The sequence below is a fragment of the Rousettus aegyptiacus genome, unplaced genomic scaffold (genome assembly GCF_014176215.1).
Source record: "Rousettus aegyptiacus isolate mRouAeg1 unplaced genomic scaffold, mRouAeg1.p scaffold_m13_p_14, whole genome shotgun sequence".
NCBI classification, from domain to species: Eukaryota; Metazoa; Chordata; class Mammalia; order Chiroptera; family Pteropodidae; genus Rousettus; species Rousettus aegyptiacus.
The window spans coordinates 60,958,080-60,985,849 of NW_023416289.1; the positions used below are offsets into that span (position 1 = coordinate 60,958,080).

Consider the following 27,770-nt stretch of genomic DNA (forward strand, 5'->3'; position numbering starts at 1 on the left):
GGCGTCCAGCAAGGATGCGGCGACGTGTTTGGGGCCTGGCAAGGGGGGGCCACCCAGCATCATTTTGAAGGGGACTGGGTTGGAGGAGAGAGTCACTGAGGCCGAAAACTCTGGGAGGTTCAGCTGAGAAGCGAGACTTTGAGCTAACTCAGGGTCAGTTCAGAGGTTTGTATCAGAATGCCGAGGTCGAGGGCAGAGCACGCCCCCTAAGTGAGGGCGGGTGGACGTGCGTGTGGGAATAGACGACGAGAGTCACTGGGAACATGTAGGAGTCCCCGCGAGGGGACGTTCGGGAGTGGGTGGGGCGGGTCTGACGGTGAGAGGACAGAGGCCTCGTGCGACGAGCTTGCCCCATGGCCGACGGGCACCAGAATTAGCGGGGTGAGCACGTGGTGGGGGACGGAGGCCGGGAGCCCTGCGTGGGCGCGGGCCGTGCACGGGTTGGCAGCTCCATTCCGCTTCCCCGCAGGCCCCGTGCTCGGCCGCTCTGCCCCGGCTGGCGTGTGTGGCAGGACCTGTGCCGTCCCTGGTCTGTGGTCCTCCCTCAGGTCGACAGGGTCCCGAGCTTCACCGTGGACGTCGGATCCAGGGGGCCTGCAATCATGGTAAGATGGGGCTTTGGGCCCCGGCCGCCGGCGTGGTGGCGAGCCGGCGCGCGGTCTTCGGGTCCTTGTCGTTGAACGGGCTCAGTTGGGGGGGGGGGCGGCTGTGCTGCAGACCTGAGGGGCTGCGGTTTCAGTGGTCAGAGCAGGGGGGCCTCATGGGGGGAACCTGAGGTCGGGCCGCGGGGAGCTGGAGAGCACCCCAGGGAGAAGTGCTGTCCCCCGGGGCGGGGCAGCCCCGGAAGTGGGAGGAGCCCTCGGTCTTGGTGACTGGTCTCCAGAGGCCACAGAGTGGAACCAGACAGCACGTCCACATGCCAAGGTGTCTGAAGAGGGGGTTCGGGATAAAAATCTTGTAAGAAGCTGCCTCAGTGGGACAAAAGCGATTAGAATGGGTGAAGACAGTGCCCAGGCCCTAAATAAAACAGGGTGCGGGTGTGCACGAGCTAGGACAGGCCTTGGGAGCTACACACGGCATGTGGTGCTGGTGCTGGTGCTGGGGGCGGTCTGCAGGCCGGGCCTCTGCAGGAGGGAGGGGCCTGGGCGGGAGCCAGGGAAGGCGGGGAATCTGAAGGGAACCGGGGTGGCGGGCAGCTGCTGGGGGCCTCGTGGGGTACAGGGTTCCATGGAGCAGTGCCGGGGTCCTCGGCCCAGGTGGGCCCAGCATTCTGAGGAAGATCAGGGGAATGTTGGCAGGGAAGTGGGGGGAGCCCAGGTTTGGGCGGGGCGGGGCAGGTGGGGGTCCTGGGCCCAGATCAGTCAGCATCCTGCGGGTGCTTGGAGGAACGCTGGCGCGGAGGTCGTGGGGAGCCTGGTTTGCGATTCAGGGGGCCGGGTTTGGAGTTTGGTGTTCAGGCGGGGGGCCCAGGTTCAGGGTCCGGGCAGATGGGGTTCTGGACCGCACGGGGGGGTCGGGTTTGGGGTTCAGGGTCTGAGCGGACCCGGTTCTGGGCCGGGTTGGGGGGCTCGGGTTCGCGGTCCAGGGCCGGGTGCTCACCCCGCCCCCCCCGCCCCGCAGACGGTGGGCAAGAGCAGCAAGATGCTGCAGCACATCGACTACCGCATGCGCTGCATCCTGCAGGACGGCCGCATCTTCATCGGCACCTTCAAGGCCTTCGACAAGCACATGAACCTGATCCTCTGCGACTGCGACGAGTTCCGGAAGATCAAGTACGCGGGGGGTGGGGGGGCCGGCCTGCCGCCCTGGCCCAGCGCCGCCGCTGGCCGGGTCCGTGTCCCGGAGGCCGGTTTGCGGGCTGTGCCATGGTCGTGGACGTGGGCCGGGGCGCGGGGCTGCTGCACGAGGCCAGCCTTGGCGAGTGTGGGGCTGTGGTTCCAGCTGGGTCATCTCTCTCACTGGGGACCTGGTGCCTCTCCAGCCCCCTCTGCTGGTCACCCCTGTCCCAGGAACCGCCTCCCTCCTGCGCCCTGCCCAGGGGGCCCCCTCTGCATGCCTGGCTGGGGCGCGGCCTCCGGTCGGGCAGTGCGGGACAGAGCGGGAAGGACGCAGGACTTGGTGGCCCTCGTATCGCCCCGTCTGCTGCGGTGAATTTCATCCCTGGTGTTTGGGCCGACGTTCGCCCCGTCTCTGGTCATTCGAGATGGCTCAGTTTCTGGCATGTCCTGGGGGCAGAACTTGCAGGGCTGCATCACCCTAGGCCTTGGCTCGATGCCTCGTCCCCACAGCCCTCGTCCCCACAGCCCGCGCTTTGCCCCGTCACTCAGTGTGTGTAAACGGGAGGGAAAGGCCGACGCCCGGCTGTGCCGGCTCTTTGTGTTGGAGCGGAGTTCACGGCACCCACCTTCTCCTTCCTGCTCCCATGGGACCAGTGCAGAAGTTCCGTGTCGTTTGCCTAAATGATCAGTGAAGAGCACTGTCACGTCGATAGATGCTGAAGGCATCTGGCATCGGCTTTGGGCATGCCGCGAATTTACTTACTCTTCTCGCTGAGTTCCAGGGACAGTGCTGCCCGCGTAGCGTGTGCGGTGGTGGCGACGGTGGCCCCCCTCAGGAGCACTGTCGGCCGCTCGAGGAACGGCCGCGCGCCAGTCGCCCTCCCCTGTGCCACACGTCACGCGCCTCATGCGTGTGCGACGTGTGCCGCCGGCAGTGAAGAACCTAAACGGCGGCGTTCGTTTCGTGGTTTTAAGTTCCCTGTGGTCATAAATTACAACGCAGGAGGCAAGGCCGGGAGTGCAGAGGCGTGTCACTCAGAACTGGTTTTTCCCTTCTTTCCGTCATTTCCTGCTGCCGTTCCCATCTCGTTCGGTTTTTGGTTTTTCTGTCTTAAAAGTCTCAGTCGTGCCCTTTGCATCTGCTGTCCACAAAGGAATTCGTTCCGCTCTAGTTTAACGCTGCTGGAACATTCTGAAGGACTGAGTTTGGTGGGGAAAGAGCTGCGATTCACCCGCACGCACCGGCTGAGTCGCGCGTGTGGCGCAGCTGAGCGTTAGTGCCTCGGCTTCAGCTGCCGTTCAGTCTGCACCTACTGCTCTGTCCGCGTTTCAGTGAGTGAGCGACCCCCAACCTCTGTCACTAAAGCTCACCCCCGATTTTCAGGCCAAAGAACGCGAAGCAGCCCGAGCGTGAAGAGAAGCGGGTTTTGGGTCTGGTGCTGCTGCGAGGGGAGAACTTGGTTTCCATGACGGTGGAGGGACCGCCCCCCAAAGACGTAAGAGGATGCGGGGCGGGGCGTCGGTGGGGACTCGGGCGCCTGGTGTGTCGCCCAGTTGGTAGCCTGGGGGCGCAGCTCCGTTTGCCTTTGCCGAGTGAGACGGGCCAGCGCGTCGGCTCCTGCATGCCTGTGCCCCGGACCCTCCACGGGCAGCAGGGGCCGCGTCATGTCCCCTGGCTGGGCCGGGGCGTGCGTGGGCGCAGTTGGGAGCTGTGCTCCCGCCCCACGTGAGGCCTCCTGGGGTGCTCCGTGTTTCCCCTGGACACAGACGTGACAGGTGGTGTGGGCTGCAGTGGGAGGGGCCGTCCGTGGGCGTGGTCCGAGTGATGGACAGCTCTGGTAAGTCGCTCGATGCCAAGCTGCGCTGTGGTTTGCTCGTTTCAGACCGGCATTGCCCGCGTGCCGCTCGCCGGAGCTGCAGGAGGCCCTGGGGTTGGCAGGGCCGCAGGCCGAGGAGTGCCGGCCGGCGTCCCCATTCCCCAGGCTCCTGCCGGACTAGCAGGCCCTGTGCGAGGGGTCGGGGGACCGTCCCAACAGGTGAGGGAGCACGGGCCGGCTTCGTGTTGCAGGGAGGAGGCGCCTGCAGCCCAGGCCGAGGAGGTTGAGGGGGCTGAGTGCGCTGGCCACCCCGTGAGGGTCACGTGCTGTAGTGGGCACTGGGGACAGATGCGTGTGGGGAGGGCAGGGAGCAAAGCCGTCTCGGTCCTGGCGAGCACAGAGAAGCGTGAGTGGAGGAGACGCCGACGGGCCCGCTGGGACGTGGGGGGCGCACGGGGCAGCGCGCTCCTGTGCCGGGGGCCGCACCCGGCCACGGAGCTGGACGGAGCCGCCGAGGGGCGGGGCTGCCGTCCCCTCACCGCTTCTCTGGCCGCACCCCCCCAGGTGATGACCCCGCAGGGACGAGGCACTGTGGCTGCCGCGGCCGTCGCTGCCACCGCCAGCATCGCCGGGGCGCCGACGCAGTACCCGCCGGGTCGGGGCACGCCCCCCACCCCCGTGGGCCGAGCCACCCCCCCGCCAGGTGAGGAGCTGACGGGCCAGACGTGCAGGGACCGGGCTCTGAGGGGGCCGAAGGTCCGTGCGGAGAGGGTGACTGGAACGCGGTCGGCGAGAGGCCCACCCCGGGCCTGGCGCGCGGCTCCCGCCCGAGGCCTCAGCGGTCTGGAGTTGGGGGTGGCTGGCACGGCAGCTCTGCTCGGTGTCGGGGTCACCTCCCCAAGTGTTGCCTGGGTTGGTTCTGTCGTCGAGGCCGAGCCGTGGCGGAGCTCGTCACGTCCGCCATTTCCCTGCCTAGGCATCATGGCTCCTCCCCCTGGCATGCGGCCACCCATGGGCCCACCAATCGGCCTGCCGCCTGCCCGCGGGACACCGATAGGCATGCCCCCCCCAGGCATGAGACCCCCGCCACCAGGAATTCGAGGTGAGTGGGGACAGGTGGGCGCCGCAGCGCCCCCGGCTCGCTGGCTGGCTCCGCGCCTCACCGCCTCAGGGAGCCCCGCCTCCTCTCTTCCAGGCCCGCCGCCCCCGGGAATGCGCCCGCCGAGGCCCTAGGATGCTGTCGGTCCTCGGTCACCCCCTGCAGTGCGTCTCGTGAACCCGTGTCGAGTGTTCGTGAGCCTTTGTCCCCTCCCCGCCGCACCCCTGTTCGCTAATAAACGCATAGCGCAAACCCGCCGCCAGGCACGTCGTCCGTTCTTTGGCCCGTCGCGTCCGTGGAGGCCGGCGTGGCGACGGGCCGTCCTCGAGCTCGTCCGGGGTGAAGAGGCCCCGCGACGCCTCGCGTGTGCACGGGCTTCTCTGGAACCCGCAGGGCAAACAGCACGTGGCCTGTGTCGGCGCCTCGACTCGGCTAACGGCCGTCTGCCGCGAGGACGCTCCTGACCCGCGGTTAGGTGTTTAGGGGGAGTCGGGTGGGACGAAGGCCCTTGAGTGGGGCCCCCGAGGGAGGAAGCGGGGCGCGGGCCAGGGTGTGGGGGCCCGGGGCGGCCGCTGCCCCCGGCCGCGGGCCCCGGGTCGTCCGGCATCGCAGTGGTGTGCTCGGACACCGCCCGGAGCGACACCGTCCCCACCTGCAGGTAAGTACGTGCGTGCAGACTTCTAACCGGCTGGCGGGGCCTGGGCCGCGGGCACCGGCAGAACTCACGTTTCAGGGGAGTCATGTCCCTTCTCACACCGTAAGACGTGCAGCTCTTGCCTCTTCCCAGCTTAGCGACGTAGCAATGTGACCGGAAACTCCACGGCCACTTCCCGGTAGAGTGGGCCGCCCCCGCCTCGCGCTTCTGCCAGGGCCGGATACGGAGCAGTGAATTACCCAGAGGCGGAGGAGGGAGGGGACCGAGGTGTCTTGGCTGAGGCCCCAGGGTGGCAGTGGGGGACGCTGGCGGCCGGGCGAACCCCTCGGTCACAGGCTGGGGGACTGATCGCGTTTTCTCTCCTCGGATTTGCCCAGCGCAGGTTGCGTGTGTCACCTTTGTATCCTTGAAATCCTGGCCTTGGAGGTCACGGTCTCCCAAGGGAAAGGGGCCTTCAGAGTGACCACAGCTACTGTCGCCAAATTTATAGCATCTCACAGAGAAGTTTCCGGAACTGAGGGTCACTGCCAGGTGAGGAGCAGGCGGTCGCCAGGCGGTCCTTGGTTGGGAAGTCGGGCGACGCTGACCGCGGTAGAGGCCACAGGTCGTCCTGCTCTGGTACCCAGGCAGTAAGCAGCCTGTTCTCTGCAGCCTGGTCTGTGGGCCGGTGTCGCCCGATCAGAGGTCCGAGCTGGCTGACCTGGGCGGCCCGCAGACTTCGCACGTGTGGCCGTGTGGCACGTTTGAGGGACTTGCCCCGGTGCTGCCTGCCGTGAGGCGGGCGTCACAGTCGGGCGAGCTGGGCCCTCTCTGCTGGGGGACGGCCTTGTCTTCCATTAAAACCTGCAAGCTCTGTGACACAGCGGGTCTGGCCGTGTGTCCGGGACGCGGAGGGGGCCTCCGCGGGCGGGGGCGAGTGGCGAGAGCCAGGCCTCGGCCGCTGGCGTCGGCCGTGTTCGATGATGCCGTCCTCCGACGGCACCGACCCGAGCTTGGCGAGTCCTCGTCGTCCGTGGAGCAGATGCTGGCGACGGCGTGGGCACGGACTTGCACGCAACGCACGCAGGCGTGAGGTCAGTGTGTGCGCCGTCTGCCCGGGGTCTGCACCGTCACCCCGGGACACACGCCAGCGCGGCGGGGCGGTCTCTGGGTTCAGGCATGGAGCACACCGGTCGGACACGTGCCTGGTTCATGGGCCGACCCCCTCCCCAGCCATCAGGCCCTGCGCGCCGCCCCCCCTGGGCCGGGCGCCCCATCCCCATGACCACCGCTCGACCCCTGATGGGTCCTTGAGCTCTTCTGCCCAACTCGCCAGGTTTTAAACATTCGAGGCAGCAAGTTCTCGGCGTGTCTCAGGATCGTGCGCACGGCCCCGCGTTCAGACGAGCGTGTTTCGTGTGCCGCGCGTGGGCCACCCCTTCTGCCTGGTCCACCCCTTCTGCCTGGTCGCCGTGTCAGCGGTGACCCCGACGGGCCCTGCGTTCTCCCCGCGGCTCACACGGCAGTTTCAGGTGGTGCTCTGGCTCCAGCACTCAGGCGCCCGACGCCTCGGGTCTGGGTTGGTCTCCTGTGTTTCACGTAACAGGTAAGCGGACTCATGTGAACGCACGTCGGGAGTGACGCGGGCCCGGCCCTGGGAACCCCGCGGGCGCGCTGTCTCGAGGTTACGCCGCGCCCTGGAAGTCCTCTCACTCTCCCCAGCTTTGTAGATAGTGATCGGTAACGAATGTGACTTCGAAGTGTGTGCTGTGACTTCGCACATGTGCTGTGCAGAGGCCCCACATCTGCCTCCTTGCTCAGGGGTGAGCTGGTTTATAGCACACCACCTCAGCCGAGGTCACGTGCGGCGACCCCTGAGCAGCATGGCCTTGACCTGCGTCGGGGTTAACTCAGTGACCATGGCCGACCCCGCACCTCTGGGTCTGCACCTGCAGGTCCCACTGTCCTCGGGTCAGAGGCGGAGTGTCTGTCAGCGGCTGGGAACCCATGGGCCCTGCGGGTTGTAGGCCATTTGACATCGGGTTGGAGCACCGCGGGCGGCATCCGTGGGTGGGGGTCCTGGACCCCGTGTGTGCTGAGGGATGGCCACAGTCAAGGCTTGGGGGAGTCGAAGGCGGACGTGGACTTCGGAGCGTGTGGGGCTGTGTTCAGGGTTCCGCCGTGTGCAGCACGGAAGCAGCCGCAGTTGCTGCGCTGTCCCCCAGACCCCGGGGCCAGCTCCGCTTGTGGGTGGCGCGTCTCCCCGTGCCCCCAGCCCTCAGCCCCGGCAGCCTCCGTTCTGCTCTGAGTTCGGCTTCTTTGTTTCTGCGTGTGAGATTAGGAGGCTCACGTTTTGGTAAGCACGACGGATTTTTAATTTCTCACAGATCTTATTGTAGATCATACGGGTAACTTAGAGAACTACGTGATGATAGTTTTTAACACTTGTCTAGAATTTTTATAATCTTATTTCAAAAGATCAAGGAAAAACCCGTTCCTTAAATAAGACCATTATTTCAACGAGGAGTCGGTTGCACACTCTGCTGTCTACGACGTTTTCAAACACGTTTCGCAGTTGCTACACGTTTTGCGTTGCGGCGGCCTTGGGCCTGACGCGCGGTGACAGTGCTCAGAATTCAGCGGCGTTAAACGACTAAGGCGTTTTGTCATCAGCATGTTCACTGCGGCCGTGTCGCGTCACAGCCGTCTCGGTCTCACACCGAGTCTTTTTGCCCACCTAGGTGACGACTAAAGGAAGCGAGAGCTTATCCCTGAAGCCCCTGGCCTGTCTGTGTGGCTGGCACCTAGCAGCGTCGCAGCCTGAGGTCATCATAACTGCGTTTAGGACAGAAGCGCAGAGCGATCCAGGTAAAATGACCTAGAGGAAAAGTGAGCGTGCAGCGCCGAGGCCCTGGCTGGGTTCATGATGACATGGGACCTTGTCTGAACGTAATGATTTCAAAGCTTGAGCTTGACGTGACACTGAAATCCGGTCAGGGCGCCTCGCTAGACGCTCCACAGAATGCCGTCCCCAGCAGGAAGTGTTGGCCCGGTGTGCGAGACCTGAGCGCGGGCATGGCAGGTGTCCTGTGCCCCTGCCAGCTCCTCACGTCCGCTTGTAAAATTTCCAGACGTTTTGAGCTAATTCGCTGTTATTCTGTACATGTCTCTGTTGGTGAAAGCAAACGCAGACGCTCATCCTCGGACCCCCGAAGGTGCGGTGTGTGGGGCTGGACGCAGGACGTGCACGGGGAGACCCCCGCTTCGGGTCGGCTGGCAGCGTCCGGGGCGAGGGGGCCCCTGGAGAGCGGTGGCTGTGGTAAGTGCCGTCCCCTGGGGCCGCCGGCCCTGGCCGGTGGTTTCCTCCGTGATCTGGTTCTGCTTCAGAGGCCCGCGGCTGACCCGGGGGTGTGGAACCCGTCACACGAGCTGTTTGAGAACGGGGCAGTGGCGCCGATTTTGGAAGGTCAGATCCAGTTTTCAGACGCTTTCTGGTTACTCGGAGTGGGAGGTGTGTGCTGGCCACCAGGCCTGCCTGGCGCCTGACCGTCTGTGCCCGTGGTGGTCGGGGCTCCTGGCAGGGGCCACGCTCTGCCCTGTTGACCAGTACTTGATGGAGCGAAGCTGGCTCTGTTCCTCGTCGCCAAGTTCACGGTGTTATTGTGGGGGTCACATTTCAGTGCTTCGGGCCCGAAAGTGGAGACGGGAAAATTGCAGTTTGCAGTCACGGGGTGTGAGGCCGTGTCCTCAGTGAGTGACCAAGTCCTGGAGCAGCTTGGTGGGACCCAGCCACCCGTGCGTGTCCCGGACACAGACACTGGCATGCGGCTTCGGGTGTTGACGCAGCACGGGACCTGTCCCCAGTGAGCGGGCAGGAGGTGGCACCTGTCCCCAGTGAGCAGGCAGCGGGTGTCCCTGGAGAGAGTGGCTCCAGGGTCTGCCTCAGGCACGTTCTCAGACAGCTGGTGGACGACCGAGAGCGCCGGCCGCCCGCGCTGCTGGGCGCTGTCCAGCTTGCCCAGGGTCCTGTTGGCCAGGGCAGCAGCTTCAGCGTCTCCGCCATGGCGCTCTGCACCCTGAGCTGCCCACCCAGGGGAGGCCCTGCCGAGGGACAGAGGGGTTTGGAGGCTGCGGGAACGCCCTCCCTCTGGCGAGCGGGACCGACGGCAAACAGCGGGCAGGGTGGCCAGGACCCGGGGGGTCCTGGAGCTCGCTGGACGTCGGACAAGAGCGTGACCTGGGACAGCGGGCGTGTGTCGCCCGGGCTCTGGGCTCCCCGTGCGCACATCACGGGCACAGACCCCGTGTGCAGTGACGCCGGCTGCAGCAACAGAGTCAGAGACGCAGGTCCCGGCTCAGGCACTTCCTGTCAGGCGACTTCATCCCCGGAAAGGAGGTTTGTGCCCTCCCCTTTCCATGGTCAGACTGGGACCCTGTCACCATCCTCCCCTGGCCCTTGGTCTCAGGGCGTCAGAACGTGGCCGGGACTGTCACAGCCCCGCGGATGGCAGTGTGAGGGCCTGTCGCTGGACTGTTCGGCCGCCTTGTCTGCGTTGGGCCTTTCTCGTGGAATCGGCCATGTCGGTGTCTCTCTACCTCAGCCCTGGGGCGTTTTGTGGCACCTCTGACCTTAGCCCGGGTCGTGACAGGGTGTGGGGGAGCAGCGAGCCTGGCTGCCCCCTGTGGCGGTGGCCATGGCAGCCTTGGGGTGTGTCAGCGTTCAGTTCGTTGGGTGATGTGCTTGGGGGTGGATTCTGAGCTGTTCCGTTGAATGACGTCACTGCCAGTTAACTGTGTGACGTGAAGGTGACATTCCTTCTCCCGAGCCGGGGACGAGCCGGGGACGTCCTGTGTGCAGGCGCTGGTCTCTCTGCTGGCCCGTTGCTGGGAGGGCCCCTGGCCGGGCTCATGATGAGCAGTTTCTGAGCACGAGGAAGGTGACACTCGATGTGAGTGCTCTGAAGTCCGGCCAGAGCGTCAGTCCAGGGACGCGGGCCCGCCCCGCACACCCGGCGCCCCGCACACCGGCGCCCCCGGCTGTCTCCCTCGGCCTTTCCGCTGTGCGCGTCAGGTGGCAGCTTCAGGAAGGACAGTCGGGACAGGGCTCCGCTGTGTCTGTCTGCATTGCTGGGGTGACTCGCTCCAGCTTTGTGCCCCGGTGTACTGGGACCGTGTCCCCACCCCTGTGACTCGGCTCCGGTGGCCCCGCGCGCGAGGACTGCGGTCTGGCGCTGTGACGTTGCCGTGGGCAGAGATGCGGCTCCGCCTGTGTTGGTAGCGAGTGCTCGGAGAGGGCCCGGTGTTTCTTGGTCTCCTCTGCGCGTCGGCAGGACGCGGCCGGAGGTTAGCAGCTCTGGCGCTGACTCGCGGGGGTGACGTCGGCGTTTCGCAGTTGGGGATGCCGAGCCCTCGGGAACTGGGTTGCTAGATGCCACGCGTTTTTAATTGAGTCTTTGACGCCACATCATACTTCAGCGGCCACCTCGACCTGTGTGAGTGACGGATCTTCAGCTGTCGGGGCGGCCCGGGATCAGGTGCGTGCGCTTTGCTCATACGCTGTTGTGAGGGCGTCGACCGATCAGATGGGGACTTGGGGAAAAACTTGAATGTGACCGTGCGCGCGGACAGCGGAACAGCGCGGCCGCGCTCCTGACGCCGCCCGCGTCTGCTGGGGGCGTGCGCACACGAGCGTGCGCGTGACGGCGGCGACGAGCCTCAGTGAGACGCGGTCGGGCCCGGACGGGGGGACAGTGTGCCCGAGGCGTGCGGGCGGCCTCAGGCCAGGGCGCTTCCTCGGCGGCGCCGAGCCACTGGCAGGAGCACGTGAGAGCAGGGAGGGATGAGTCGGGCTCTGCTGGGTGGCGGTGGCCGGGGTCCTCCCCCGGGCTGTGTGGGGCAGCCGAGGACGGCCCCTCGCCCCTGGGAGAAAGGACACTGGCAGCGGCGGCCGAGCACAGCCGTGCCCGGGCTGCTGCCGCTCTGCCGGCCGGCTGGGGCGTTGGGCGGGGAGGCCGGCCTGAGGGTCACGCCCGTTCCTGGTCCTCGTGCCCGACGCCTCCCAGTCCTGCAGGGGGTCTGGGGTTCGGCTGATATTTGACAGCGTTGGTGAGGGACGGTGGGGGGCGAGGTGGCCGGTGACAGTGCGGGGAGGGAGGGGGCGGTCTGCGGGGACCTCGGCGGGTCTGTAGTTGACAGGTGCCGTTGCTTTAGACGCCACGATTCACAGCGAAACACCCGTTTCCTGTGCCCACTCACTCGCGTGCGGACGGACAAGGAAGCGTGTCGTGAGCACGTGTGAAAGCATAAGCTCAGCGGGGAGCTGCGAAGAAGATCGCGTGTCACGTGATCAAGGCCGCCACACAGCGCCCTGGTTTCTCTTGCAGTAGCACGAGATCGGGGCGACCGAGAACAGCCCCTGGGTCACGTGTGTGGCATGAGACACGGTCCTCTATTTAGTCAAAAAAAAATCCGTGTGTCTTGTGAGGACACGTCGCCAACGTGCACGTGAATGGTGTCCCTCCGCTGAGGAAACGCATCTGCGTTTTGACGATTTCGCTAATAGTGAATGAGCTACCCAAATTCACTTCGGGTGAGAGTGACCAGTACGTAGGGATCGCTGGGAAGCGACTGGTGTTCTCGAAAAGCGCCGTCGGGGAGCCACGACCTCGCTGGGGCGCCGTTTCCGGGCCGGGGTTGCTTCCGCCGGACCCGTGGCTGCCGGGGCCGTGTCTCGTGCCCCGTGTTGGTCGCTGGCCTGTAGCACGCGAACCCCGTCGCGTGCAAGCACGTCTCGCTCTGTGAAACGTCCGCGCGGGACCAGGTGGAGTGTGCCGTGACTGGCGCCACGTCCGGGAAACGCTGGTTCCAGGGGCGCGTCCGCCCGGCCCGGGGGCTGCAGAGGCGCGTGTGGCCGCGAGCGGGGGCTGAAGCCTAGTCCCGTGCTCTGGAGACGCTTCTCTGGGGCAGGCGTTTCAGAGCACTGTGTGCTTTTACCTGTGAACTTTGAAAATGCGCCACCTAGCCGGGATTCCCCTGGGTTTGGGGAGTGAGGAGGACCACGGAGATGGTCGTGTCCGAGTCCCCCCGCCCGTGCTGCGGCCACCGACGGAGGGATGCAGGCTGGGAACAGGGACACGGGTTTCTGCGGCTGCGACCAGAAGGTGAAAAATCACGGTAACTTACAAAGGCACTCACTTAAAACGAGACTTTTCTGGGGCTTGGGCTAAACGAAATGAACAATTGCTTTATGGGACGACTGCAAGTGTAAATTGCTGAGCGGCGTGGGCTGTGGTTGTTTTTGTGTGATGGGGGACACTTCGGGGTGTGTACAGCCCTCCGGTGAGCTAGACTGGGTGTCAGAGCCTTGGCTGTCAGACACGGGGCATCTTCTCTGAGGGGTGTCACAGTAACAGCAGAAACACCCCATCCCTCAAAATGGCTGAAGTCCTAACCGAGACACTCTCATAGAAACCACGGCTTTTTTCCAAGACGAGAACGCAGCACAGTTTGAAAGGCGGTTCTGAGAGGCGTAGGGCCGCCTTCGCCGATCCTCCTCCTCCGTGGGGCAGGCCGCGGGGCGGTCCCGGCCGCCCGCCGTCCAGGGCCCCGCGGGGAACTGGCGTCTGGCCGGGCGTGTGACGGGCCCTGACTCCTTCCCGGCCCGTCAGTGCGCAGACGAGCAGCAGGCGGGAGGATCGGCCGCACCGGGCAGCCGGATTCGGCTTCTGGGGCCCCAGCCTCGCTCCCCTTTCTCCGTTAAGCTTTGAGTCCAAAAATCAAGGGCGTTTTTCATGCCTCTGGCAGCAGAGGGTGGGGCTGCGAGTCACGCACAGCTCACCTCTTCCATCAGTTAGGGCGATGCCCACCTACGGGTGCCGTGTCAGCTCGGGGCTCTGGCGGGAGGGGGGGTGTCTCACGGTCGCCCGCTCTGGTCGGACACCTCCCCGTTTCAGGCTAGCTCACTGGAGATCAGACCTCGCGTGTTGGAACAGGCACGTGTTCACCTCGTGCCGGTCTCGGCGATCCGGAGGTCGCCGTGACTGTGCCGTGTGTGGCACTTCACGTGGGAGCAGGCGGCCGACACCCGGCCACGTAGAACTCCACGGACACACACCTGTCGCGTCACCGAGCTACGGAACGTGGTAGTTATTCTCCTGACTTTTGTAATGTACAGAAACCTATCTACGACTCTGGTGCAAAACAAAAGACTTTGAACAATTGTTTTACAAGTGACGAAAGCGTGTCCAGGTAACTCGGAGAAGGTCCTGGCAGGTGAGCACGTGAAGCACCTGGGGCGTTTGTCACCATCGTTTGAAGACTGCTGCACGATACGTTTGACTGTCGGTTTTCCAGAGAGGGAAAAGGTGTGGGAGTGTCTGTCGTCCGTGGACCGGAACGGAGCCCAGAAAGATGGACGGGGAGCTCGTGCCGACGCTGAGGGCGTCTCCGCGTGGGGGGCCGCAGACGCCACCCGGTGCCGCCTGGGCTGCTTTCCTAGGGCAGCGTCTTGTCATTTCCACCGTGTTGAAGCTTCACACCGGCCCCTGGCGTCCGTCTTGAGGTGCTCTGGTTCAGCCGTCGGCCCCGAGGTCAGCGGGGTTGACGCTGAGAGCCGCGCTGCGTCTTGCAGGGTGGCGTGTTTCCCGAACGTGAGACATGGGCAGTGATCAGAGAACAAAGGGTTGTATGCACCGGTAACAGGGCATCCTGTGCCCAAACGGGGGGTTCTCCACCTCCACCCTGACCACGTGGACTCCTGAGGTCTGGGATGTTCCTTCCCGCGCATCCTCTGCCACTCGAGTCCGGTGTCCGGCGCCTGTGGCCCTCGTGAGGACAGCCCCGGGCTGACGCCACCCAGGGAGCGGGCGCCTGGGCGGTGTCTGCCCGGGCGGGGCGTGCTTCCCGCAGCGCCGGGCTGCTGCAGAGGTGTCCGGCGGCCGTGGCCAGCCCTGCGGGGACACACGGATGGAAAGGGAGGGACAGCGCGTCCGGAGCCAGCCAGCAGCGTCCCGGGCTGCCGTCAGATGACATGACTCCATCCTGCCTCTCGACTGTCTGCCTTTCACTGCAAGTCTTTGGATTTGGGGGGAAAGGACGTTTTCCTTGCTGTGGAGTACCCGAGCGCTTCCAGCAAGAGTCCTCGCGTGTGACGTCCGTATGGGCGTGCGGCACGCAGTCCTGGGGCTGCCCCGCGCCTTCGCTGCCAGCGTGCTCGGCGGGCGCCTGCCGCTCCAGTGTCCAGACTCTTAGGGGTGTTTATCGTGTTCAGTTCGTGGTGGGAAGAGGAAAGAAACATAATGACCCAGCGAACGGTGAATGTGCACAAACTGTTCATTGGTGTTAGGAGGTGGGGAGGGAATTCAACATGTAAAGGTTTCGTTCTATTTTGATTGTTTACTTAAGGTTTCCTGGAATGTAACACTCACGCACAGAGGCTGCGTTCGTGAACAGATCTCTGTTACACACTCTGATATCGGTTCATGTGGTGTTAGAGCTGGTTTCCTAGGAAAGTGTCTAAAAACCTGTGTTGTAAAATTGTCTCCTGGAAAACATTCCAGAGAGGAATTCCGAGGACGTTCTGTAAAGCTCCAGGGTTCTGTGTACGTTTTTTGTGCTCACGGAAGCAGGAGAGGGAGGGCATGGGAGGGGGGGTGCCTGTCGCATTAATCAGGGGAAAACCAAGTTGCCACGTGTCACTCGTGTGCATTTCGAGAATAACGCGTATGAATGAGGCGCGTGCACCTGCTTTGCGAGGTTTCCCGCTGCAGCGTCACCGTTAGCAGGCTGAGTTGTCAGTAGGCCGTGGACCACGCGCCTTACGCATCCCTCGGCGGGTGCTGCTGTGGCGGGGGCGGGTGGTTCTGTCCGCGTCTGTCACTCTGCGTGGACACAGGTGTCCTGCAGCGGCTGTGATGGCATCACCGCACCCAGGGCCGGGCTCGGGTCGAGCGGGCCCGTCCCCGCTCTGCATGCCACAGGGGAGACGCCGATTCCCCGTGTCACCGAGCCCAGAGCCTGCCACACGGGGCGCGGGCAGAGTCTGGTTCTCCAGGTCACCGAGGGGTTTCTGGGCTGCGTCATGGTGCCAGGCAAGTAAAAGCCGAATTGGGGCGCTTTGTGGGGCTGCAGATGTGCGGGATGGTCCTCGCCCACTGCTCAGAACTCAGATGCGGGCCGTCTGTGAACATCTGACCTCAAGCAGAGGTCGGATCTTTACCTTTTGCCAGTGGAGTTCATCGTTAAGTTGCTTTGCAACATCGTCTTATTTCTGGTACCTGTTGTTCTACATTTTGTTACAATCAACAGTGTTATTAACGTTAGTTAATGTTTTTGTTTAACAATGTGTGACATTGTAAATTTTTCATAAATATAAACAAGTGTCCACTTACTAGGACACAGTGTTTTCTGTCAGCTAAGAGAGGTTGGTCTGGCCTCTCCATGTCGACACTGAGTCGTCATGCTCAGTGTTCAGCTGGTGAATGCGCACCAGGTGTAGTGCGTCACGGCCTGGTGACGCGGTCGCTCGTGGGGGAGATGGCATTGTAACCGCCGGTGTGCCTGTTCATGGTTTTCCGGTTTCTCTGTAGACAGAGAGAACACGGCCTTCGTAGGAGTTAGAAGTCCCTGCCTGTGCTGGCTAGGAGGGCAGAGGCGAGCAGGGTCTTCATTTGCCAGTGGACTTCGACTTTCACTGATAATAGCGAATCGTCCTTGCTTCAGAGTCCTTCTAGTCGTGCAGGCGACTTAACATGTTTTTGGGGGGGTGTCGGCAATGGCATGTCAAACTTGAGTTTGTTGAATCGTGAACCGACAAAGGGATGTTTTTGTAATATGTGTACGTAATAGATGCACTTACCACAATTTTTAAAGCATAGGAATGTCTAGAACTGCCTGTTTTACAGGTATGTTGCACACAGTGCAAACTTTCCCTAACTGGGCAGCAGGGGGCGTATATTTTTAAATGGTTGTATATAAAATTGTTAGAATGTATAAGTTTTTACTTTAATTTTGTCTTTGAAATACAAGGATTGCTTACACATTCATACGTGTATACATGTATTTTTGCACCTATACATACATGTACACATGTGTACGTGTGTGAAACTATTAAAAGCCATAGGATATAGAGCATTTGGCCAAATGATTACCACTCAGCTTTACTCTGCTCCTCGGGTCGTTGGATGCATATGGTGTAGGAAGGTTGAGTTTATGAACTTGTATTTACTTGCTAGAGGGTATTGTGAGGCTACTAATTACATGGTGGACAGATGTTTTTATTTATAACATCTGCATAGGAATTGCTGACATATTTTTGACTAAAGTGATTGACAGGTGAAAACACTATTTTGGCAAATAGAATTGTTATACTGTATCTGGGATGGATTTGAGGGGGATTATATTTTTTTGCACATAGACGAGAAATGTTTTATGAAACACTTCAATTTATAATCTCCAATGTCAATTAATTTTAGAATCATACTTTCATTGAATTGTGAACAGTAGACTCATTGATCATCGAGCTGGTGTCTTCGTGAGTTAGGCTTGAGTTTGAGGGTTTTCGCTTGTTTCTTTTTGTGTTCTTGAGATTGTTTTAATTAGACATACTTCGCTAAAGTGTAGAAATGGTTATTTGTATTTTAAGTAACCTAAACATTATAAAATCTTCATACTCCAAACTAATGCCTAGGTGTTCAGAATGGGGACAGAAAGCGGGGACGCGTTTGACCGCTACGTGCGCCGTACACAGGCTTCGTGTGAGACGTGGGGAGGTGCTGGGTCTGCAGAAACAGCGTTTCCCCGTGCGCGCGCACAGGGTGAACATGACGGTGATGAACCAGGGTAAAGACACCTGCTGCTGCAGAAGTGTCCCCTGAAGCCGCGGCCTTCATTTCTCCGGGTGTGTTCGGGGCGGTGAGATAGGTGTGTGCGTTTGATCAGATTTTTGTGTTTACACCGTCCGACTCTGCAGATGTACAGAAATCCCTGTCTGTTTTAATTTTTTAAGATATATTTCACCTAAAATTATGTCACATGAGCTTTTTTATTGTGCTTGTAAAATGGCACACAAGCTCTATTGTTGAGTGCAATGTGTTATCTTTTAAACACCTATCTTTTCTACATACGTAGACATTGCTGATCTGGTTTAAATATCAGAAATGTTTTAATGTAGTTAGGGTTTTTTCCCTCTGTATATTTAGTTTGTTCTGAGGGGTATGGATGAGGGTAGTGGGTGCTTTTTGACCTCGTTTCTAATGTACGCCTTTTTATTTATCTGTTTTTGGTGTTTGTTGATTGCGGATGTGCATAGATTACAGTCATCACATTGTTAAATTATAAGGTCAAAATATTTAATTTTTGCAAATTATTTTAAGAACTACATAGGTTCTTAGAGGTTTGTTTGAAAGCTGTGTCGAGCAGTTGCTATTGTACATAGTTTGTCAGGGAGGAGATGGAGTAGTGGTTAAAAGACTTTTTATAGCCCATTTTAATCATTACACCGGTTTCCGTTTTATATAAGAGATACCTGTAAGGGAGGGATGTGTAGGCGTATCTTATTTTCCCGGATATGCTGAGGTTCAGAATGAGACCGTTTTTCTAAAGAACATTGTGGAACCTGTGGAACAGGTGGGTGTGTGTTCGCTCGTCACATGGCAGTAACCAAGGCAACATTGTAAATAACGTGCTAGTGACACAGCCAGGGTCTCCAGATGTGTCGAGAGCCTCACCAAGTGTAATTGTGTAAATATTTCACTGTGAATTCGCTGGTACCATTGTTTTCCAGAAACGACGTGGCAGTGAAATTAATCACTGGTAAACTGGCCCCTGGAGCCACGTGGAGCCACGTGAACTCTATGTGTGGCTTTCCACCTTCACGGCGTGGCTGACTGTCACGTCACGCATGATCGTGTGTTCAGAAAACTGCCGTCTCACCACGTGCATTCATTCGGTGTTTCTGGGTGTACCACGCTCACTGATACAGTCTTTTTATACCGGTGTTTTTTATTAAGACTTTTTTAAAAGCCGTTTTTACAGCCAAATTGAAGGAAAGGTCCCGAGATTTCCCATGACCCCCTGCCCCCCAAACATGCACAATCTTCCCCTTTACCACCCCAGCCCGTGGGCCGTCATGCCCTCATCAGCTCCCCCTCCCCAGAGTGGCACACGGGGTGCAGCTGAAGGGTCTACACTGAGTTGTCACAACCACGCGGAGCCAACACCCCACGTTGGGGCCGAGCCTCGGCGTCGCGGTCTGTGAGTCTGAGGACACGCGCCGCCGTCGTGGCACGCCGCAGTCTCCAGCTCCCTGACGCCCTCGGTGCTCCGCCTGTCCGTCCTCCCCCAGCCTGTCTTACTCTTTTTTAAGAAAACATTTGCGATACAAATGACTTTGGAAGAGACGTAACACTACCTCTCGGAACTGCACAGCTCTGTGTGTGTTCCCTCGGTTGCATGACAATATTCAAGACAGCTTTGTAAATAATAGGCAGATGCGAGTTTTTAATTTTGAACATCTAGTCTTTCTAGATGTACAGAGTCTCACCAAGTATAATTTTGTAAATAATCCGATGTAACACGTCATGGTTTTACTTTCTCCAAGTGTCTTTGCAGGGAGGTCGAGAGAACGGTGCATTTCTTGAGCTGCACATACTTTGCTACCTGTATGTGGCGCCGCCAGGAGAAGGAAAAGTGAAGAGAGTGTGTGCCTTCCCTCTTCCTTCCCGGAGAGAGTTCGTAAACCGTTGTTCAGTGCTCGATCACACTTTGAAAAAGCGAAGGCGTAGGTTTGTGGCGTACTGCTGGTGCAGCATTACACATTTCAATCCTAGGAAATGCATTTCATGTGAAATTTTATTCTCCCTCTGATAGTTTTGTATGTAATCGGTCTGCACGACAACATTCAAGCCACTTTTGTAAATATTTGCAAACATTTTTTAAAATCTGGTTTTTCTAAATGCACAGTTTCACAAAACGTAAATCTGTAACTGTTTCATTGTAGACTCTCACGAGTTGACTTCTGTCACGTTTCGGGAGTGTACTAGGTAATTAACAGTAGTTGGCGTCTTAAGGCTTCGGAACATTTTGGTGTTTGTTCAGAGGGGTTTGAGGGAGAGGGATGGACAGATGGACTCCGTATCTTCATGCTATTAGGTTCTCATGGAAAGAAAAGGTTAGATTGTATACTTATAACAAAATAACCCTGGGGTATGTTTTTATCTTTAGAAAGAAAGAAGACATTGGCAGTTGTCATTTTAAATCATACTTAAGAGTCACATTGCTAAAGTAATTATTTCGCTATGCTGTATGAATGTTCTCTGCAGATTTCCATATGCACATGTATGCCGTAGGTGTGTGTGCGCATATGGATCTGTTAAATTAGTGTTTAGGGGTGAAGATCTGTCAACGCTCTCTTCTGATCTTACTGCCTTACATCTTTTTTTTTTAAATTATGGTAGTAGTAGCCTCGGATTAAGCATGTCTAGAAGCCTGCTTTATGTTATGTATAAATGTAAGTTAGATTTTATACAAAACAAGCAGCTCCATATGTGTTTTTTCTCTCGTCATATACACATGTGTCTGTACGAGAAGAGAATGTCGGTGGTGTGAATATTTTTAGTTCTTCGAGAGCTTATTGAAATTTCCCAGTGAACAGTTAGAGTTGTGTGTTATGTGACAGTCAGACAGATGTCAAAAGTGGTGTATTTCAGTTGCCTATAATACAGATTATGAAAATTTCTTAGGTTCTATCCAATATTGATCAAAATATCAATCTGTACACCTTTCTGAACAGCAGTTTGGCAGCAACAATCAGAATTGAGTGTGTAAAACTTTTGGAATCGTGCGAAGTTGCTGCCAGGATCTTATTTCAGCTCTAAGGTTTCCAGAGAAGAAAGTGTTTTATAGGCTGAGTGTGAAAGTTTGCAACTGAAATACACATTAATGAAAGAGAGATTGTCACGAGTACAGCTTATTCATCATGAATGTAATTCAAATACCGAAAAAGTGATTCGATGCTGATGTGGATGTTTGTTTTCACTTGATATTTAAAATTGTCATTTGGGACAAAGAAATGCATTGTGTGTACAGAGATGTGTCCATGTGCCTCTAGTTCTTACCGAAATGTTAATGGTTGCTATTTTGGGGGAATGGGATTATTCTGACGTGATAAAAATTCAGTAACGCTTGTTCATCAGTGTTGTCATAATGGTAATTATTGTGATTGTTTCGGGATTCTTTTTGAAACTTTGTACTTGCACAAGTTAAATAGTTTGGCGTCGTTTACCTGTATGTTTGTATTTTGTTGCGTGACAATCTGACGCGGAAGTGTGCGTTACGGAGCAGGACGTCTGGGGGACGTTGCTGCAGAGTGCACCATGGCTGTGCGGCGCGACGGGAAGAGAAGGCCCCTCCTCTCTGCCCCTGAAAGTTTGACAGACGCCAGAAGGAGGCTCAGCGCTCCGGCCGGGCTGCGCCTGTCTCCGCCTCTGCCTGGCCGCCTCCTGGGGACGGGCTGCCGTGTCCAGCTCTGCATTCCCAGCGGCCGTTAGGAAGAGTTCCTGAGTGACCGTGAGGAGCGTGTAACTTAGCGACCAGTCCGGCCGTCTTCACAGCGAAGCAGAGTCGGAACGCCAGAGGAACATGGTGGAGACGAGTCTGAGGTGCGTGCACGGCGGTGGTGCTTGGGTCGTGGACGGGCAGTCACGGGGACAGTCATCGGGACTCTGTGCAGGGCCGGCTCGAGGCGGCACCGCGTTTGTGGCCTCCGACTGGACGCGAGGCTCGGGCGAAGTGCGTCTGCGCTGCTCGAGTTAATTAATGCGTTAATTAGTGAGTAATCGAGAATGGCTTGTTTCCTTCATGGTAGGGAACTCGGTCTGCAAGCTGGGCTTTATGGCTTTAGATTATTCAGAATTGGCACCAGAGCACTTGCGTGTTCTCCACACTCCCGGTGCAGGTGCTCTGAAAGGCGGGAAAGTGAGAAGGTCACCTCCACTCGCGACCGCGGGAAACGCATCCTGCTGTGAGTCCTGCTGCCTCACCTGGATCTAACGTCGCCTGCGTCGCGTGCTGCTCAGGTGACCGGGTGTGGGAAGGAAACGCACCTGCAGACACATGGCGGGCGGCAAGCGCGAGCCTCTCCGTGGAGTCGCTTCGTCCGTGCGTCTCGCCTGTGAACCACAGGTAGGAAGGGTCCGGGCCAGGAGGCGCTGGCTAGGGGGAGGCTGGGGGCCGAGCAGGGCAGTGCCCGGGTGCAGACGCCTGGCCACGGGGGCTTCCGCCCTGCCCGAGAGTCCGTGCGCAGTTATTGAGAGAGAGCGCTTTACCGTGCGAGGGTGCGGCGTGCGCGGAACGCAGGGGTCCTTCGCGCCTCCGGGCAGTTTGCGTGTTCATGTCCAGCCGCGCCAGTGGGACTGTTTTAAAGGACGCGGTCGGTTGTCCGAGAATTGGGACTATGAAGTAGTCATGCTGCCAAACTGTGATTTGAAAAAATTTCTGTTAATCCTGTGTGTTATTCATCAGAATCTGGATTTCGTACTGTAAGATGAGTTAATCACTTCTCTCCCATTTATTTTTTCAATTAGTCACTTCCATGTGGATGCATGGATTTTTTTTTTCATCTTGTGGATAAAATTCCGTATTTCTTTCCTTCAGGTCGTCACACATGTGGCCACGCAGGCCTCTGTGTCGTCTCATCGTGCCTGTCCTGCCCTCCGCGCGACTGTCCTCACTGGCAACGTGGCGTCCAAGTTCAGGTGCGAAAGCAGCCGTTTCTTCAAGGCCCCCAGGTCGTTAGGGGGATGGTGTTTAAAATTTAAAAGCAAGACACCGCAGAACTTCCGTTCTTTAAGGCGGAGGAATGTTAGGCGGTGTGGCCCTGCCGCAGCCTGCCAGGTGCTGACCGCTGCGTGTACGTGGAAGGGCGGTGTGGCCGTCCACACTGGCGCCTCCGTCCGCGTCTCTGCCTAGCGGTAAAGTTGCTAGGGGCCGGAGGCTGATTCCACGTTTTAACGTTGAGGAACCCTTTGTTTCTTACTGTGAAAAGTTTCATAGATACAGGTAATGAGAACATGAAAATGAATCTCCATATACACCTGACAACTAGAAAAAATCATTATCAGGATTTTGCCGGATGTCGAAAGTTACAAGTATCATGGTGCTGCAGTCCTGACTCTGTGTGTACAGAGCACATTTTTAATGCTAGATGACCATGTCTGCATTATGAGCTGGAATTCCTGAATGTCTTTTAAAATAAATCCGCACATAAATTTGCCGTTTGTTCTGAAGATACAAGTTAGAAAAAAAGCTGGATCCAAACGGGGAATGTGCATTTTTATCCAGGCCATTTTTATCTTAGTCTTGGCTATTTGAGTAAATTCGATCTCAATCTTAAAACTCTCTTAATCTTTTTTAATACTGGACATTTATTTATTTATTTATTTATTTTCATATATGTTGTTTTTAAAAAATTGCTTTTGTGATTTAATTCAATTGGAACTTAATTTCGTGTTTGTTCTTGATCGTAACGCCCACTCACCATAGTGCTCTGAGTGCGTTTTGGTTCGCCGGCGTGGTCTGGGTCACCTCCTCCTCGAGTTTTCTCTCGCTGGCCATGTCTGTCTGTCTGTGTCTTATTATCTCATCATCTCCCTTGTCCACACACACTCACACACACGTGTATAAATACCTTCACAAACCGTAAGCACCTTCGTGTGGACTGGGACAGCAGTGTGGCTCGCGGCCGGACGTGCACTGGGAGAGCTTGGGGGCGCGCTGTCCGAGCCACAGAGCTGAGTGTCTGAGTGACTGCACCTGTCGCTCTGTGAGACTCGCACTGATTTTAATTTGACTCATCAATATCGTGACTGAGATTCGTTTGACCTTGCTTTTAAGTTTCCATGAACTTAACACTCATGGGATTTCTTAAAACATAACCCAAAGAGAATATGGTCATGCACTTTTTCCCGTTGCTCGTCTAGGAAATAACAGCTAAGATCGAGTTTTCTTTTGTAATTTCTTCAGAATGCATTTCGTTATAGCTTAAGATTAGGGGATACCAATATTTTTAAAGCATAATCATCACACTATCGGCTGAAAATTGTGAAGCGAACTGTGCTTGTCACCACGGGATGCCCCGTACCACTTATGGGACGTTTTTTGATACGTCAGATATTCAGATCAGCAGTTAAATGATCACGCATCCCATGCCACTTGGTCTGTTCATGGGTCTTTGAATCTGCAACCATGCTTAGTTTTTTATTTTTTTCCTTGTATTTTTGGAAGGCAGGCTCTTTGCCCTTTAAAACGTTTACATCTGTATCTTTGCTTGGTAGGTGGCATCCCTGTCGGCCACATCGAATGCTCTCCTCAGTTTCCTGTGGCGGCCGGATGGAGACGCCTTGCCAGCTTCAGTCCTGAGCTCCTTGTGTGTTCCTTTCCCCCCAGAGCGTTTTAAGGTAGGCCTTGAAGGATTTGGTCCATGTTGCAATCTTGAGATATGTGAGATTTTGTGTGATGACTTGAAAAGCAGACGTTGTGAAGGTCGTTTATAGTTAGCTCTGTAGCCAAGCCGATTTTATCTCTGTCAGGGAAAGATAAACATGTTCAGGGAAACAGTTGAGGAAGCATTGACTCGGCTGAGCCGGGCCCTGCCTGCCCAGTGCGTGGGTGTCTGCGTTTCGGTGGGTGGCCCTGGACATGCTTCGTGGGGTGACTGGGAGAACGCCAGGATGGGGGGTCCTTTAACATCACGTCGATGGTGGTCACGTCAGGGAGATGAGCTGAGTCAGAAGTAGAGGGATGGATGGCTGTGTGTGTGGATTAACAGACGGGGAGATGGAAGAACAGATCCAAGAGTGGGTGAACAACGTATATAATTTGACACGCAGCGTGGTATTACACGTGTGTGCGTGTCTGAGTGTATTGGTGTGTAAATAAAGGTGGGTAGGAAAAACGGAAGGGCGTGTGGATTGAAAAGTGCACGTGTGGAACTAGGCTGCAAAGGTGAAGCCTAGATTAACGGGGGGGCGTGGCACACGCGTGGGCAGCGGGCGCCTGAAGGAGGCTGTGGGCTGAAGGCTCAGAAAAGGCTAACGTCAAAACCACGTTGACGTCAGACTTACAGAGACGCGTCTCTCCCAGTCAGCAGTGCGGCAGGGGCGTGGGGGGCCCTGTGCTCAGGGCGCTCGCCGACAGGCCCGTGTCACACAGGGACACTGCTTCGTGTCGCTCTGATCACAGCATGAGGCATATGGTGCCTGGCCCCCGGGGGAAACCGCGCCGTGTGTTTTATTTGTTCGTTTGTTTGTTTAGGCAACCCTGGTTGACCCCACAGATTGCGAGGACCTGTTCTCAAAGGAGAGCAGAAAGGATGCATCAGGCCATCCTGGTCCCTACCATGGGTGCCTCTCTGGCTTCAGATACTGGGCGCCTGCCCTGTGTGCCCAGTAAGCGGCGCCCTCCTCGGGGGGAACAGAGCAAAGCCTCGTCCCGCGAGCAGCTCCGCACCTGTTACGTGACAGGAGCAGGCCGTGGGGCGGGAGTCTGTGCCTCTTACCGGCCCAGAGACGTGTGACCTTACATGATGAGCAAGGCAGGCGACACGGGACGATCAGGTTGAAGGACGAGGCGACCGCGATAAGCCACAAAGCGGACGGGGCGAGTGAGCCACAGCGTGACCACTGCTCTCAGCAATTCACGCAGCCCCTGGGAAGCTCCTGGGGGGGCCACTTTCTTCAGAGACGCCCCTTCCTGCCCCCGCATGGCCCCTGCCACATGGTCCCGTCCACGTTGTCCCGCTTTGTTATTTTTAGGGTTGGCAGCGTGAGAGAATCCCCCAGGGGAGCTGTGGGAGCCCAGAGGTCATTTTAAGCTTGACGCGCAGAATTTTGGTTCCGTGGGCAGCACAGCTCCCTCAGGGCGGGGTGCCTGCCTTGCGTCCTGTCCCGCGGAGCCTGGGACGCTCCTTCACATCTTGCCTGTGGCGGTCACAGTACCGTGTGAGCCCAGGTGCCGCAAAGGGAGAGCGGCCTGGGGCCTGTGGAGCTGGGCAGCTCGGGGGAAGCGCCACCTCGTTCCCAGAGGGAGAAGCCAGATCCCGCTCAGTCACTGAGACTCGGAGGGGCTGCGACTTCACAGCGACCACCGCAGGTGGAAAAGTCACCCGCAAGAATTCAAGGGCTGGCAGATGCACGCGTAGGTCAGAGGGTCTGGGTTGGCAGTTTAAAGCTTGGTTGCAGGCGTGGATGGCGGGAAGCAAAGGACACGAGGTGGCAAATGGGCTTTCTTAGGTTTAGGCATGAACGGATAAGGAACGCATGATCGGGTATTTAGCAGGAAGCTCGGAAAAGTGGACGCAAGGCTATGGCTTTGTCGAATTTCGGGTACGGTGGTGGAGGGAGGAATCCACAATTGGCCGGATGTACGAATGGATGGAAGCCGGAAGCTCCAAGCGGAGGCTGGATGGAGGGATCCGGAAGCCTGGGTGTTTGGGGAGAAGCAGCTGGGGCAGGTGTGGGCGTGTTCGGTGGACTCGGCCGTCACTGAAGGCGGAGAGAGACACCTGCATGTCAGAGCCACGTGGGCTGCCGCGTGGAATGTCGCAGTGCGATGCAGACGTGCACATCTCTGTTCAGACCCATGGGTGCGAACCCAGCCAGCCAGGGTGCTGGAGGAATGTGGGGTCCGTGCGCAGATAACTGCACGTGTGCGGGAGCCCCGATGACGGGCTTCGGACGGCTTCGGAGATGGACTGATACATACATGGATTTCAGAAGGACGGTCAGGAATTTCGTCATTGGGAAGAAAATAGATAACAGTGATAAAGTCCCGTGTAAAGTGGAATGAAAAGATGGACAGACTCTTGGGGACATAGGCTGATTTGTTACTTAAAAAAATTAGGAAAGTTTAGGGATCAGATTCTCAGACTGTGGTGATAGTAAGAAAAAACAAACCAACTGTGATGAGGTCACAAGAGTAGTTTAATAACGACTAAAAGTGTTTGACCGTTTGGGGGACTTTGAGCAGCTTTACCTCGTATTTTACGTTCGTCACGTATGCATCACATTTTCCCGTATTTTCCACAGCTTTAACCGAGATGGGACCGGTTTAGGAAGAGAGACCCCTACAAGCCTCACCGCCTGACATTCTGAGTCAACCCAGACTCCTACGTGGCCGTCCTTTCTGTGGGCCGATTTCAGAAATGCTGGTAAGAATTGGTAGCATCGGTGTACTCTTATGTTTCTTTTCTTTCTTTCTTTTTTTTTTTTTTTTTTACTACTTTGATGGGGAATCTGATTTTCTTTGTACTATTTTAAAGTCCAAAACCACGGGTGTGGCTCCATAGCGTAGTGGTCAGTGTGTCTGCTTTCCATGCAGAAGGCCCTGGGTTCCACTCAGGGGAGCCACGGACCCTACCCTGGGTGGACGCTGTGATCGTGGGCGAGCGTGGTGGCGGAGTTGGGGGCACCCTTCAGAGACCCAGTTCTCACGGGGAGATGGCAACATCCCTAAGTCAGGAGTGGAAGGGGGCGGGGTGGTTAAAGGTGGGGAAAAATCCAAAACCATGTGAATTCCGTAAAGCACTTGGAGCGATTGCCAGTTAGATACAGAGACGCTATAAGAAGACGGGAATCCTTTCGCGGTGGTGACAGAGTGCGTGGCCTCGCATGCCAGTCTCGCCTGCGCTCCCTGGAGCTTGGCGTCATTTGGACAGGGACGGCCTCTGAGCACGCCGTAAATTGCAGATGCATCAAAGTAGTGAATGTTCTGGGGTCGTTTCTCCTCCTGTGCTCTGAGAGGACCCTTGCTGCCCTGTGCGCCTGGGCCCGGGGTGGACAGAGGGACAAGGACGGGGGGTCGGGCAGGTGGGGCCAGAACGTGAAGGGGTGCGAGGCCACCCGGAGCCGTTGCGCGGAGAGCCCGCTGCAGGTGCGTGGGCCTCGTGGCGGCTGGCTTGCATTTCCAGGCGCGCCGCTCGGGGTGTCGTCACGCGATCGGGGTACACGGGAGTTGGGGGTGCCCCAGGCGAGCGTGGCGGGGTCGGCTCCCAGCACCCCTTTGTTGGCCGATTGGCTGCAGACGGGGAGTGTTTTCAAGCTGTGCTTCTCTCTCTCTCTCTCTCTCACAAGCATCTTTCATAGACCAGGACCGAGGAGCCGCGGCCAGGTAGGTACACTGAGGCCCTGCGAGCTGCTTCCGCGGCCGCGCCGAGGACGAGCGCGACACCGCGTGGACCGACGCTGGCGTTACCTGCGACCTGCCATGGGGCCTCTGTCATCACGCCCCGGCTGTGCAGCCCGGGCTTCTGGAGTTGTCTCTCGTTAGTAAATAGCGCTTAGTGGACCACAGGCTGAGACTTGGTCGAGTTGGCCCAGTCGCCCCGCGGAAGCCGCCCGCGGAGCGCCCAGGGGAGCGGGGTAGGAGACACGGGGCGGCGTGGTGACCCG

At 57.9% G+C, this 27,770-nt stretch overlaps 1 protein-coding gene, 1 long non-coding RNA gene and 2 other non-coding genes across 18 annotated transcripts in view; all 4 read left to right on the forward strand.

Annotated features, from left to right (window-relative positions):
- The first annotated feature begins 475 nt into the window (after positions 1-475).
- On the forward strand, positions 476-4,951 carry SNRPN (small nuclear ribonucleoprotein polypeptide N). Its single transcript, XM_016154874.2, has 7 exons — positions 476-605; positions 1,621-1,772; positions 3,163-3,274; positions 3,662-3,814; positions 4,160-4,298; positions 4,572-4,697; positions 4,791-4,951. Exons 1-7 carry the CDS (start codon positions 603-605, stop codon positions 4,826-4,828), a joined length of 723 nt encoding a protein of 240 aa, XP_016010360.1. The 5' UTR covers positions 476-602; the 3' UTR covers positions 4,829-4,951.
- A 1,826-nt stretch (positions 4,952-6,777) lies between these two features.
- LOC107515753 overlaps positions 6,778-27,770 on the forward strand; it is a 50,061-nt gene continuing 29,068 nt past the window's right edge. For 12 of the 15 annotated variants that reach the window (XR_004954374.1, XR_004954385.1, XR_004954379.1 and 9 more), the window contains exons 1-6: positions 6,778-20,984; positions 21,281-21,507; positions 21,979-22,079; positions 23,658-23,780; positions 26,409-26,530; positions 27,453-27,489. This is a non-coding gene — a long non-coding RNA (uncharacterized LOC107515753). Of the gene's footprint in view, positions 21,115-21,280; positions 21,508-21,978; positions 22,080-23,657; positions 23,781-26,408; positions 26,531-27,452; positions 27,644-27,770 lie in introns of all 15 variants that reach the window. The other 3 variants (XR_004954380.1, XR_004954378.1, XR_004954375.1) reach the window with 3 other exon arrangements.
- Positions 8,247-8,318, forward strand: LOC118611568. The gene has a single exon (XR_004954524.1). It is a non-coding gene; the product is annotated as a small nucleolar RNA SNORD107 (small nucleolar RNA).
- LOC118611557 lies at positions 10,231-10,295 on the forward strand. The gene has a single exon (XR_004954515.1). It is a non-coding gene; the product is annotated as a small nucleolar RNA SNORD64 (small nucleolar RNA).

Bases quoted from the DNA above. Each gene is read 5' to 3' on its own strand.
- SNRPN (XM_016154874.2), top strand. The intron at 1,773-3,162 runs GTACGCGGGGGG...CCCGATTTTCAG, and splicing joins GACGAGTTCCGGAAGATCAA to GCCAAAGAACGCGAAGCAGC. The intron at 4,299-4,571 runs GTGAGGAGCTGA...TTCCCTGCCTAG, and splicing joins CCGAGCCACCCCCCCGCCAG to GCATCATGGCTCCTCCCCCT.